An 11,843-nucleotide genomic window follows, 5' to 3' on the forward strand; every position below is an offset into this window, starting at 1 on the left:
GCCCTGAGCAGACGACCCTGCCCTCACCACAGTCCATGCCAGGGCTGGAGACAGAGCTATGCAAGCTGTCAGCCCTGCCTGGGTCCTAGGGACATGGCAGCCACGGCTGGCCATGGCTCAGCCCCCGCAGCGAGCTGAACACAGAGGGTTTTAACCTTTCCATGACCCCTTGGTCACCTCATCCACAAACCACCCAGCATCTCACCCCAGGGGCCAGCCCTCCGCACACAGCCCCAGGGCCCCAAGAGGACACACTCCTCCTCCCCCTGCTTCTTGGGCCCCTCCTCCCCACCGCTACAGTTTGGGGCACCCCCAGAGCACAAGGAAGAGGGGTAGCAGAGCATGCCAGTCTTTACACCACTTTGATCTATCCTACAAATTGAGCCGTGTTGGAGGAGGTTTCCATCATTTTTTAAGTGCTTGGACACCTCTAGGGGGCTCTAGAGTCAGAAGCCTCTGGGTTCAAATCCTTGTTCTCTTGGACACTTGCGAGCTGTGTGACCTTGCCAGCAGCTTCTTGTTCCTGAGCCTCCTCTCTGAGCTGAAGAGCACGGCTCCTTTATCAGGGCTGTTGTGAGAACCGAACAGAGCCCATGTGACACCAGGGCTGGGCCTCTCCTTGCAGGGGACTCAGTGCTTCCCTGCCCCCCACCTGAGGAAATCGCCTGTAGTGGGACTCACACCTGCCTTTCTGGCCCCAGGCCAGTATGCTCACATCATTCCCCATCCCCTGAAGCCCTCTCAGTGGACCCCATTTTGAGGGATATAATCACTTCTGCATAAAATACATTCTTCTCAATTGCCCAGGCTGAGCAGAGGGCCCCAGTGGACAGGGGAGCGTGCCTTGGCTTGCCCGCCAGCCTCTCGTCCTCTCCACTTCTTCACCCTCACCCCTCACCCTCTCTCTTCCCTGACAGGTGGTCTTTTCTCTGGCTGCTGGTAACATCGCCGGGGCCTTTGAGATCGTCACCACCAACGACTCCATTGGTGAAATATTTGTGGCCAGACCCCTGGACAGAGAAGAGCTGGACCACTACATCCTCAAGGTGGGCAGCAACCCCTTCCATCCCAAGAGCACTCAGCCCATCAGCACGCCCTGGTGGTCAGCTTCCCACATCACCAAGTACCGTGGGGCAGGCAGCACCCCTTAGGGCCAAGAGCATGAGCAAGACTGACCTGGGGAAAAAAGGTGTGCTGGAAGGGGTCCCTGGACCCAGAGTAGGAAGCAGCAGGGGTGGTCGTCCCTGCTGTAAGAGCCAAGAGAGAAAGCCTGGCAGCTGACAGAGCACTGGCTCCCCCACAAGCACACTGTGAGCGGGGCAAGTGGTCTGCTCTGTCGGGGCCTCAGTTTCCCTTCTTATGCAATAGGCAGAAAAACCTGACTTCCTCTGCTGAGGTGAGACATAAATGCAGGTGAGGAATCACGAAGGCATCCATTATTGCTGAACTGCTCTGGCTACCAGGTGGCTCTAGTGGTAAACACCTCGCCTACCAATGCAGGAGTCACAGGAGATGTGGGTTCAGTCCCTGGGTCGGGAGGATCCCCTGGAGGAGGGCATGGAAACCCACTCCAGTATTCTTGCCTGGAAAATCCCCATGGACAGAGGAGCCTGGCAGGCTACAGTCCATAGAGTCACAAAGAGTCAGACGAGACTGAAGTGACGTAGCACACACTATGCACTGTGTTTCCTGAGGGGTCTCTGGGGACCCCAGAGCCATGTTTCTGCAGCAGTCTGAGCTCTAGCACACTGTAGGCCTCCAGAAAATATCAAGGCTGCTAGGGACAGGCTCAGTCTATGAGCCTGAGGATTCCCGCTCATTCCTGAAAAGATTATTTGAAGCTCTTTCTCTATTTGCATGAGTTCCATGCCCTCACAACAGATCTGAGTGCATGGAACAGAGGAATAGAAGCTAAACACAGGAGCCCTGGGTCTGGTTGCAGGCCCAAGGTTACAGTTGGGGGCAGAATAGGGAGGTAAAGACTAGACACATCAGTGTCAGATTGCAAAGACAGGTCTCTAAACAGACAAGAATTGGGCAACAATTGTTTGCAGCATGGGGCAGAAGGTGAAAACCTTGGGGAGAGTCGAAGGGCCAGGGGGCCGGGATGGGCCAGCAAGTCTCTCTGACCTCGCAGTCCTCCCCACTGAGCAGACAGCCCATCTGGACTCCATGTTCCTCATCCAGCCCCCACCTTTTAACCCTGACTCCAGTCTTCCCCCTCCTTGCAGGTTGTGGCATCCGACCGTGGCACCCCTCCACGGAAGAAGGACCACATCCTGCAGGTGACCATCCTGGACATCAATGACAACCCTCCAGTGATCGAGAGCCCCTTTGGATACAACGTCAGTGTCAATGAGGTGAGGGTGGCCCTGGGGCCCATACAGCTGTCCAGAATGAAGAGTGGGTATAGCCAACTGTGAAGCACCTGTTTAAATATCTGCCTGGCCCACTAGTCTCTCAGATCACGGGGATGGGGACCTGGCTTACTGTTTCACGGTTCAATCCCTAACACCTGGGCCAGGTCCTGGGGGGGAAAAAAAGGGAAAGAAGAAAGTGGCATTTCACCACCAACAGGAGACTGAGGTTTACCTGGGAGAGCTGCCTTTAAATAAAACTAGTCATTTAAAAATATATTTATTGGAGTATAGTTGATTTACAATATTGTGATAGTTTCAGGTATACAATAAAGTGATTCAGTTATACATATATTCATTCTTTTTCAGATTCTTTTCTCATATAGGTTATCACAGAATATTGAGTAGAGTTCCCTGGGCTATACAGTTCAGTTCAGTCGCTCAGTCGTGTCCGACTCTTTGCTCCCCATGGACTGCAGCACGCCAGGCCTCCCTGTCCATCACCAACTCCCGGAGTTTACGTAAACTCATGGTGCTATATGTAGGTCCCTGCTGATTATCTATTTTATATATAGTAGGGTGTGTATGTTCATCCTAAACTCCTGATGTATGCCCACCCCCTGCTCCCAGTTTCTCCTTTGGTAACCTTAAGTTTGTTTTTGATATCTGTATAAACAATTCATTTATTATTCAGTCGTAAGATTAAGCCACTCCAGGAAAATTTTTGCCCAGGCACTAGTGGGTATGTCAGGTTGGACGTTCATGAAGACCTCCCTCGATTCAGATCCTGGCTCTGCCACTGACTGGCTGTGTGATTTGCACACATCCCTTCCCTGAACCTCAGTCTTTGCATCTGTAAATAGGGTAACCTAATCTATAGCATTGTAAGAGGATTGGATGTGTTCACGAAGGCCGAGGCATGTCGTAGGTACCTGCAGGATGTTCGCCACCATCATCTTTATCTGCCTCATCGTTGTCGCAGGGTCATCAGAGCAGAGCTTGCTAGAGGTCCAAGTCTTGGGCTCCGGAGCAGGAACAGGAGCTAGACTGTGCCCCAAAGGCCTTGAACCTGGAATGACCGCTTTCTTGCTTTCCCCCCAGAATGTGGGCGGGGGCACTGCTGTGGTCCAGGTGAGAGCCACCGACCATGACATCGGGATCAACAGCGTCCTGTCCTACTATATCACCGGGGGCAATGAGGACATGACCTTCCGCATGGACCGCGTCAGTGGCGAGATCGCCACTCGCCCCGCCCCACCCGACCGCGAGCGTCAGAGCTTCTACCACCTGGTGGTCACCGTGGAGGACGAGGGCACCCCTACCCTGTCGGTGAGTGACTGGGGGCGGCCGCTGGGAGAGGAGGCTGGGGGAGGGTGGCTCCGCTGTCTGTGCCACGGGACGAGATGGGTAGGAGTGGAATGCCACGCGCTGCTGAGTACGCAACAACTGCTTTATCATGCCTTGAATCCCTCAGCCTGTGAGTCTTTTATGGAGGGCCTGTGTGTGCCAAGCTAGGGGGCCGGTTCACTTGCCTCTGCACCACTCTGAGCCTTGATTTAGCCGTGTTTGCTCACCCAGGGCAGTGCCAGGAGACCATACGGAGGGAACCTGTACCTCGGAGTCTGGCCAGCCTGCACTCCGCCGGCCAAGTGTGCTGCATATCTGTGGGCCTCTGTGCCAAATGCGGAAAGGTGCCCTCTGGCCTCTTCCCGTGCGTCGTGTTGGTGTAACATGCTGTGGCAACATTTCTGGGTCACGGGGCTCATGTCTGTGATCCAGCCTGGTGCGTGAATGGGTGGGGCCACTGCCCAAGGCAGTGTGCAAAGTCTGCAGAGTTGGAGAAGGAGGTGGGACCGGCAGGGCTGGATGGTGATGCCATGTGGGGTGATGGGCCAGGGTGTGATTTCTACTGTGAGCTGGCTGCATGATCGTGAACAAGTCAGGACCTCTCTGAATATTGGTTTTGTCATCTATAAAAGAGAGATAATATATGCTTCATAGATGGTTGTGGGGAATTGAGTTAGTTCTTGTCTGTGGAAGTGCTTGGTAAGCCATGAGGAAGAGGAGTGTATCAGCTATCTTATCACCACAATATTCCTGCATTCAAATCCAAACCAAAGAGGCATTAACAACCATCGACTTAGCCCCAGTTCTTCAGGCTGGCATTTGAGACCTGGCTTAGCTGGAGGGTGGTTCTGCTGTCAGCTGGGCTCCCACATGTGTGTGTGGGCAGCTGTGTGTGTCAGTTGGATAGCTGTTCTTTTTGGGGTTGGTTGCCAATCAGCCGGGATAACAGGGCAACTGGGCCACCTCTCTCTCTCCTTCCAGAAGGCTAGTCCATGCTGGTTCATGTGGAGCCAGAAAAAGTCCAGGGAAAAGAGCAGAAGCATGCGAGGCCTCATAAGGCTTGGAACTGAACATGACTGCTTCTGCCACATTTCTGTTTGCCAAAGCAAGCCAGAAGACCAGCCCAGATTCGAGATGTGGGGAAATAAACTTGATCTCTTGAAGGAGTGAACTGCAAAGGCACACTGCACAGAGCGTAGATACAGGGAGGGGTAGGCATCGCAACATTTGTGTAATCTGTTTATCCTAGGCACCCTGATTGTAAATGAGACCTCAGCTCCATCCTTCTGCCCCCCAAAGGTGACTCTGTTAGACCCCTCTCCTTGGCAGTAGCACTATGGACTGTGGGGTCAGAGCAGGTCTGGGCTGGGCTTTTTATGTGGGGTTTCTCTGGGGAGGATGGTGGAATTGGGCCAATCCAAGGAAACCACATCCTGAAGACCCCAGGGTGATAGTAATCACTTCAACCAATCACACCCAGTAAGCCAAACAGAAACATATTTACAGAACACACATAACTAACTGAGGGGAGGACAGGTAGGGTATCATTTATTGTGGAGACATGGAGGGACTCAGTTTTTTTATGTGGCAACCCCTCTGTACCTGCACCTAGCTTCAGAGTGAATCATCATCTTGGTCATCTCTCCAATAGCATTTAAAGATGTGTTGATTACAAGTCACAGAAATGCAAATAGGGATTCATAAATAAATGAGAATACATTTTTATCACATAACAGCAATTCCGCAGAGAATTACAAACTTTGATTTTGTGCTCACTGATGTCAGAGCTGATGTTTCTTGTCCTTTCCCTTATGGTTGCAACATGGTTGCTATAGCTCCAGCCATCATGTCAGCATTCAAGGCATAAAATGACAAAAAAAAAAAAAAAAGCCATGCAACAATTTCTGCCTTTTTATCAGGAAAGCACAAAATTCTCTGGAATTATTCTCCAGAGTTCTCTTGTGGCTCATTGGCCAGAAGAGGTTCCCAGGGGCACCCTAGCTGTAAGGAGGTTGGAAAAAATGAGGGACAGGATTGTTGGGATTGGCTTATTACTCAGAGGCCACATATAGCACTGCCTCAAATAAAAGTAGGGCTCTGTTAGTGAGAAAGAGATGGGCAGCTCAGCATTTGCCATGCTGCTCTTCTGCATCCTGACCTAGGCCAGTGCACACACCATTCTCATGCCCACTCCCCATGCTTCCCCACACCCCGCAGTCCTAGAGTTCCCCAAGGAGGCAGTAGGTGAGACCCATAATATTCTAAGACCCTGAGTTGGGGAGGCAACGTCTGGTTTCCTTTTGGTCCCAGGAAGAAATGAGAATTAGAGAAATGTGAAATCACCCTAGCCACATTTAACCACCCAAAATGAGTGGGCTACTCCCCAAGCAGTCTCCACAGAACTTGGGGCTGGTCCCCATGGTCAGAAGTTTCATCTGTTGACCATACCCTCTGTAGAGATCCACCCGAGCCCAGTGGAGACCCACAAGCACTGCCTCTTCATACACACAGGGAGAGCATCCTAGCCCTCCTTGAAGCAGGTCTCAGCCTGTTCTCGCTCCCTGGTAGGAGTGTGGGGATTTGGGTGGTGAGAAACGCAGTCTCCTTTTGTCTGCCTTCCTCATCCTGGTCATCACTAACTCTGCTCCCAGAAAATAACTTGGGGACAACCAAGATCAGGGATGGGGTGTATGTACATGTGTGCCTATGGCTCCTGGGCTGTAATATCATAATAGACAAACAGCATCAAGTACCAGCTGGGGAAGCATTTCTAGGAGAAAACTTTTAAGTCAAAATGAATCCATCCCTTCAAGTTTTTTCCTGCTTCTTCATGTTGGGAAAAGATCACTTTGATTTGATATTTTGTTGGCAACACCACAGTAAGGAACTGCAGGGACCGCAGGAGCACTGCTGAGAACTTAGCACTGGACCGCGTTTGCGCAGTTATTCAGTCAGCCGGCAGTCCCTGAATACCCACTCTGTGCCAGGCCCCAGAGACACAGAGGTGAAGCCAGTGTGCCACAGTGAAGCGCAGCCACGTAAGGGAGGCAGTGAGGCCCAGGTGTAGATGGGGCCTTGGGGAAGGCTTCCTGGGGGTAGGGGACCCCTGGGCTGTCTTGTCAGTCGGTTGGTCACAGTTAGCACGACAAAGGGGGGAAGCATATTCTGGATCTGGGCATCAACCTGAACAAAGACCTCAGAGCAAGTGATAATCCAGGGCGGGTCCAGGGAGCCGCAGGTGGTCTAGACCCAGGGCAGCATTTAGAGCCCAGAGCAGGGCTCTCTGTCTACATATCCTCCCCATGATGTCTGTCTGCAGCAGGCCCCAAAGGCTGGTGCCAATGCTTTCTCGGGCATCCCCTTCACTCCCTCCTGCCCCAGCTAAGTTAGAACCTTACAGCCACTGCCCCCAGCTCCCCAGAATTGGCATTTGTCTCCAAGGAGTGCTGGACCCTTGAAGATTTGCTGCCAGTGACCAGACTGTCACATCTGGACTATGAACCTTCCAGGGTCATGAGTGCCCCCAAGCCAAAGGTGACCAGAGAAGGGACCTTCTCTACTATTGGGCAGATTCCTCTGGAGGAGTGTTTGAAGAAGTAGCATCATTCCAGCCTCTCCTAGGCCAACCAGAGCCCCAAGAAGCCTCAGACCAGCCATCTCAAAGTTCCAGGAAAGGCCACCATGGTTTAACAGGGTACATGCTGCTGCCGCTACTGCTGCTAAGTTGCTTCAGTCGTGTCCGACTCTGTGCGACCCCATAGACGGCAGCCCACGAGGCTCCCCCATCCCCGGGATTCTCCAGGCAAGAACACTGGAGTGGGTTGCCATTTCCTTCTCCAATTCAGGAAAGTGAATAGTGAAAGTGAAGTCGCTGAGTCTTGTCCGACTCTTAGCGACCCCATGGACTGCGTGCGGCCCACCAGTCTCCTCCGTCCATGGGATTTTCCAGGCAAGAGTACTGGAGTGGGGTGCCATTGCCTTCTCCGATACATCTGTCTAAACACACCCATCAGACCCACATGCAGTCCCCTTGTTCCCACCTACAATTATCTGCCTGGTTCAAGCCAGCCCTCTGAGGTAGCACAGGACCAACCTTCCTGTTGGACAAGAGCAAGTAAGAGTTATTAATTCATTATTTCATTCGTTCATTCAACACTAAATGTGTGCCAGGCCTGTAAGTCAGAGATGGGTTGGACACAGCTCTGCCCTCACAGAGCCTACAGTTAGTGGGGGGAAATAGACACGTAACAGAGACCTGACAACCCTCAGATGTGACAGAGTGCTAGAAGTTCAGAGACAGGAGCCATGGGAAGGCGCTGGACAAGGCATTTGCCTCCATGTCTTAAAGGATAAGGCTTCCTAAGCAGGAAAGTGGGATTTGGCTACAAAGTCTCCCTAAAACCAAGAGAAATCCTATATGCAAGCCCTTCTGTCTCTTCTTTTCTCCCTGGGCTCTCCTCCACCCTAGTTTCCTGAGAGCAGAGCATTCCTACAAACAGCCAAGGCCATCCCCACCCCGCTCTCAGCCCTGTATCACCCAGAGCTCAGAACAGCTGGGCTGCACGGGGCATCCGGGCCAGCCCAGGCCGGTCACACAATGGTGTACCACCCAGCAAGGGAAGTCGTACAGCCTCAGTCCCCAGCCTCGCTCCAGGCCACAGGCAGGGCGGCCAGGCTTGGGGGAGGGGTCTGAGCGGCCGTCAGGAGGCCCCTGCGAGAGGAAGGGCTGGGCCGGGGAGGAAGGACGGGAGGCAACTGGGAGGTCAGAAGCTGAGCCCCAGCCACAAAGGCACCTTGGCAGGGGGATAGGGAGAGGGAGGTTCCCGAAGGAACCTTCCTGCTGTACGAATCACAGCCAGAGGTCAGACAGTCCCAGATAACCAGCCCTGGCTTCTTGGGCTGGTGAGGACCTGCAGAAGACACCTGCAGAAAGACAGGACATCTCCCACCACTTCTAGTACGAGAGCTGCCAGTAATGGCCCCATAAAAGTCTGTGAGTGGGGAATGCAGCTCTTGTAGCTCACCTCGTATTTTTAAGGCCAAGGGCGCCTCTGTTTATTAAACTTGGACCCTGCTGCTGTTTATGAAGCCTGCTTCCCCTTGCTCAAGCTCAGGAAAACGCTAACCCAGCCCCTTCCCCGTGCTGCATGCCAAGTAAGCCGGCCTTCTCTGGCCCAGCCTGATTCAAGTCAGGCCCTTCCTGTAGCCCTGCTTCTGGAGAATGTTCTGCAATTGCTCAAATGCTACACATCCAACTGGCTCAGTTCCTCCCGGAGACCCTGAGGCTCTGTGGATAGACAAGTTCCTACCTTCCCCATTCCCCGCCCACGAGCAAGTGGGTGCACAGGCTGCCATGCCCCCCGGGAGTCCTGTGGCTTCAGGGCTGCCAGGCCGGAAGGGGAGAGAAAAGACTGATGTGGAAGGAGTAGAGCCATGGGCTTGTGGGCACAGGCTCATCCCCTGGGCCCGGTATGCACAGTAAGCAAGTCCAAGTCCTGGCCTGTAAGGCGACTTGCTCAGTGCAGAGAAAGGAGCACAGGGCTGGGAAGCAGGAGACACAGGCTTCAGTCCCAGTTCCACATTCAATTGTGACAAGACACAAACCTTTTGGAACCTCAGTTTTCCTGTGCATTAAATGGAACAATAAAACCTTCCAGGGTTTTCTGTGGGGGGAGAGAGTGAGTAGGAACCAAAGAAGTCATAACAGCTGAGAAAGTGTTTTGGAAAGCCCAGAGCATTATCACAGAAGCGCAAAGATACAGAACACGTACTGCCCTTCCCTATCCTGTGCCCAAGGCAGGCATTGGTAGCAGATGTCAGCACTTTCCCATTGAACTATATTGATACTTGGGAATCCCAGGAAGCCATACCAAGAGATCAGAACTGCAAAACAAAGTAAACCCATGTCCCTTGGCCTGCAAAAGCTCAGGGCACCATTGCTGTTGAGGAGATTCCACGAGGCCCAGTCGAAAGTCAGAGGTTGCCCTGCCGACTCTGATGGTCCGGAGAACGGAACCCTGGCATGGTGCTTCAGCCCATCACCCAGTGGCTATGTTTTGGTCATCAGCTCTGCAACAGGGTCCAAAGGGCAGGCTGTTATGGGACCCCTGCCCTAGAACTCCAAAACAGTTCCCTAACCTCCAAAACAGTTAGGGAGACACAGGGGCCATGCAGGAGAGGCAGCCGTGCAGCGGGTACAGTCCCAGTGGAGGACTGGATGGGCAGAGCTTTTGATGGGCTGGGACAGTTCATCTGAGCTGTGAGTGTCAGCTTCTCAAGCACACTTTGCACCTAGCATTCTGGCTGCCGTCTCCAGTTCCTCTTTCCGCCACTGTTATTCCCTTCGAGTTCCCTGAGCAAATCTTAGCCCAGCCCCCAGCACAATTAGGCCAGGCCTGTCAGCTCTAGCTGACACCGGAAGGCCTCTTCCAGGAGGCAGGGAAGTGCCCCAGCCAGGGTGGAGGGTGACAAGGCCTCTGCAGCCCCCGATTCCTGCACCACAGAGCACTCCCTGAAGAAGGCGATGCGTTAGCTCCTCTGTCCCAGGTTGCTACGTGTAGGAGGGAGCGCTGGCCAGGCAGGAGCCAGAGTGTCCCCAGGGATGGTCTTCTGAGAAGGGCCCCTGGGGGTTCCTGCATACCCACCCTAGTCTAACACCACAGACTCCCAGGCAGGGCCCACCTGACCCAACAGCAGCATCTCCAGTGGTCTCTGCAGTGTGTTTTCAGACAGTGTCAATCTCATTCCCTTAGCCTCTCACTTGCAGGAAACAAAGGCAGGAGATCTTTATTAAATGTGAACATCAAGAGATATTACAGGCCCCATAATTCCTGATACCTCTCTTAACAATGACTTAGTGCCTAAAAACACAAATTTCCCTCCCAGGGCTCCTCCCAGCTCCCTAAAGGCAGGCACCATGCTCTCGCTCCCCGACTCTGTTCCACACCCCCAGCCCACAGGCACGTCCAGAGGTACCGCCACCCGAGGCGAGCACAGAGAGACAACCTGGGTACCCTGCCTTCTCCCACAGCATCGGGATGGCAGGGGAGTGCCTTTAGGGTTGCTAGGGACAGGGTGTATTGTCGTGGATGAAGATGGAGACTGGAGCTCAGAGTAAATTTCGCTGAAAACAGGAAACCACGAAGCTATACCTTCAGTAGTAAGTGTCCAGAGACGAGCTTGAGGCCACGCAGGAGGAAGCTGGGGAGGAAGTGTGGTGTCTTTCTACTCCGGGGCCTCCTCCCTTCACACAGCGGCAGGTGGGCCTGGGGTCTGGCAGCCAAATTCTTAGAAGTTGTCTCTGCCTTGAGGTCAGAGCTGAGGTTTGGGCCAGGCCAGCCTTCCCAACAGGCGGGAACATTCTTTCTGAGCTGGGGGATGAGGAATCTAGTCTGTGGGCTTGTCCTTCAGCCCCAGGGGCAGCCTGGCCCTGCCTTCAGCAGGTATCACCTTGCCCATCCCTGCCCCTGGGACCCCACAAGCTGTGAAGACAGACCCTCTTTTTGTGGCAGCTGGCACTAAGTGTCCACAGCAGCAAAGAAAACAGGAGTAGACCCCCAGGGACAAAGCAGGAGCCAGGGTTCAGTGTTCTGGCCACTGGAGGTGTCAGTGCAGTCTTGAGGCCCAAGGCCCACACACTCACGCTCTCCGGCAAGCCCCCTGTACAGCTCAGGGCCCACGCTGGCCTACAGCCTTGGACCTGAGAAGGGAGCTCCCTGGCTCCAGGTGCAGGAGAGGGGCGTCTCCCTGCCTGCTGGGCCCTTATCCTGGCCAGAAGCCCGGGCTCTCAGCACCCAGGCCTGGCTCAGCAGAGCCAGCATAGGCTGCTGGCAGACGAATGCCCACTTGAAATGACACCCTCCACAGTGCAGTGCCCGCGGTGCCTGTCTAGCTCAAATGGCCCCACCACCCATATTCACCCCACAGGGCACAGAGATCCCTCCCCACTCCTCTCCGCGCTTTAAAGCTCTTTAATTGAAATTCCACAAAGAATTCCCTCCTATTTGTATATAAAGACAAACCCGGTCATGCCTAAAGCAGGAGATGGGAGCAGAGGGTCTAGGGCAGAGCAGGCCCAGACTTGCTGTGGACACGCCGCTCCTCCCACCCAACAGGGTCCTGCTGCCCTGATGGCTCAGT

General features: G+C 53.7%; 1 protein-coding gene across 6 annotated transcripts in view; it reads left to right on the plus strand.

Annotated features, from left to right (window-relative positions):
• Nucleotides 1–11,843, plus strand: part of CDH23 (cadherin related 23) — a 460,382-nt gene that overhangs the window by 379,930 nt on the left and 68,609 nt on the right. For 2 of the 6 annotated variants that reach the window (XM_059882622.1, XM_059882623.1), the window contains exon 1: nucleotides 2,715–3,686. In XM_059882622.1, coding sequence (XP_059738605.1) covers nucleotides 3,255–3,686 — 432 coding nt within the window. In that variant the 5' untranslated portion in view covers nucleotides 2,715–3,254. Of the gene's footprint in view, nucleotides 1–917; nucleotides 1,047–2,231; nucleotides 2,361–2,705; nucleotides 3,687–11,843 lie in introns of those variants that run through there. The other 4 variants (NM_001191206.3, XM_059882629.1, XM_059882621.1 and 1 more) reach the window with 4 other exon arrangements.

The sequence above is a fragment of the Bos taurus genome, chromosome 28 (genome assembly GCF_002263795.3).
Source record: "Bos taurus isolate L1 Dominette 01449 registration number 42190680 breed Hereford chromosome 28, ARS-UCD2.0, whole genome shotgun sequence".
Taxonomy (NCBI): domain Eukaryota; kingdom Metazoa; phylum Chordata; class Mammalia; order Artiodactyla; family Bovidae; genus Bos; species Bos taurus.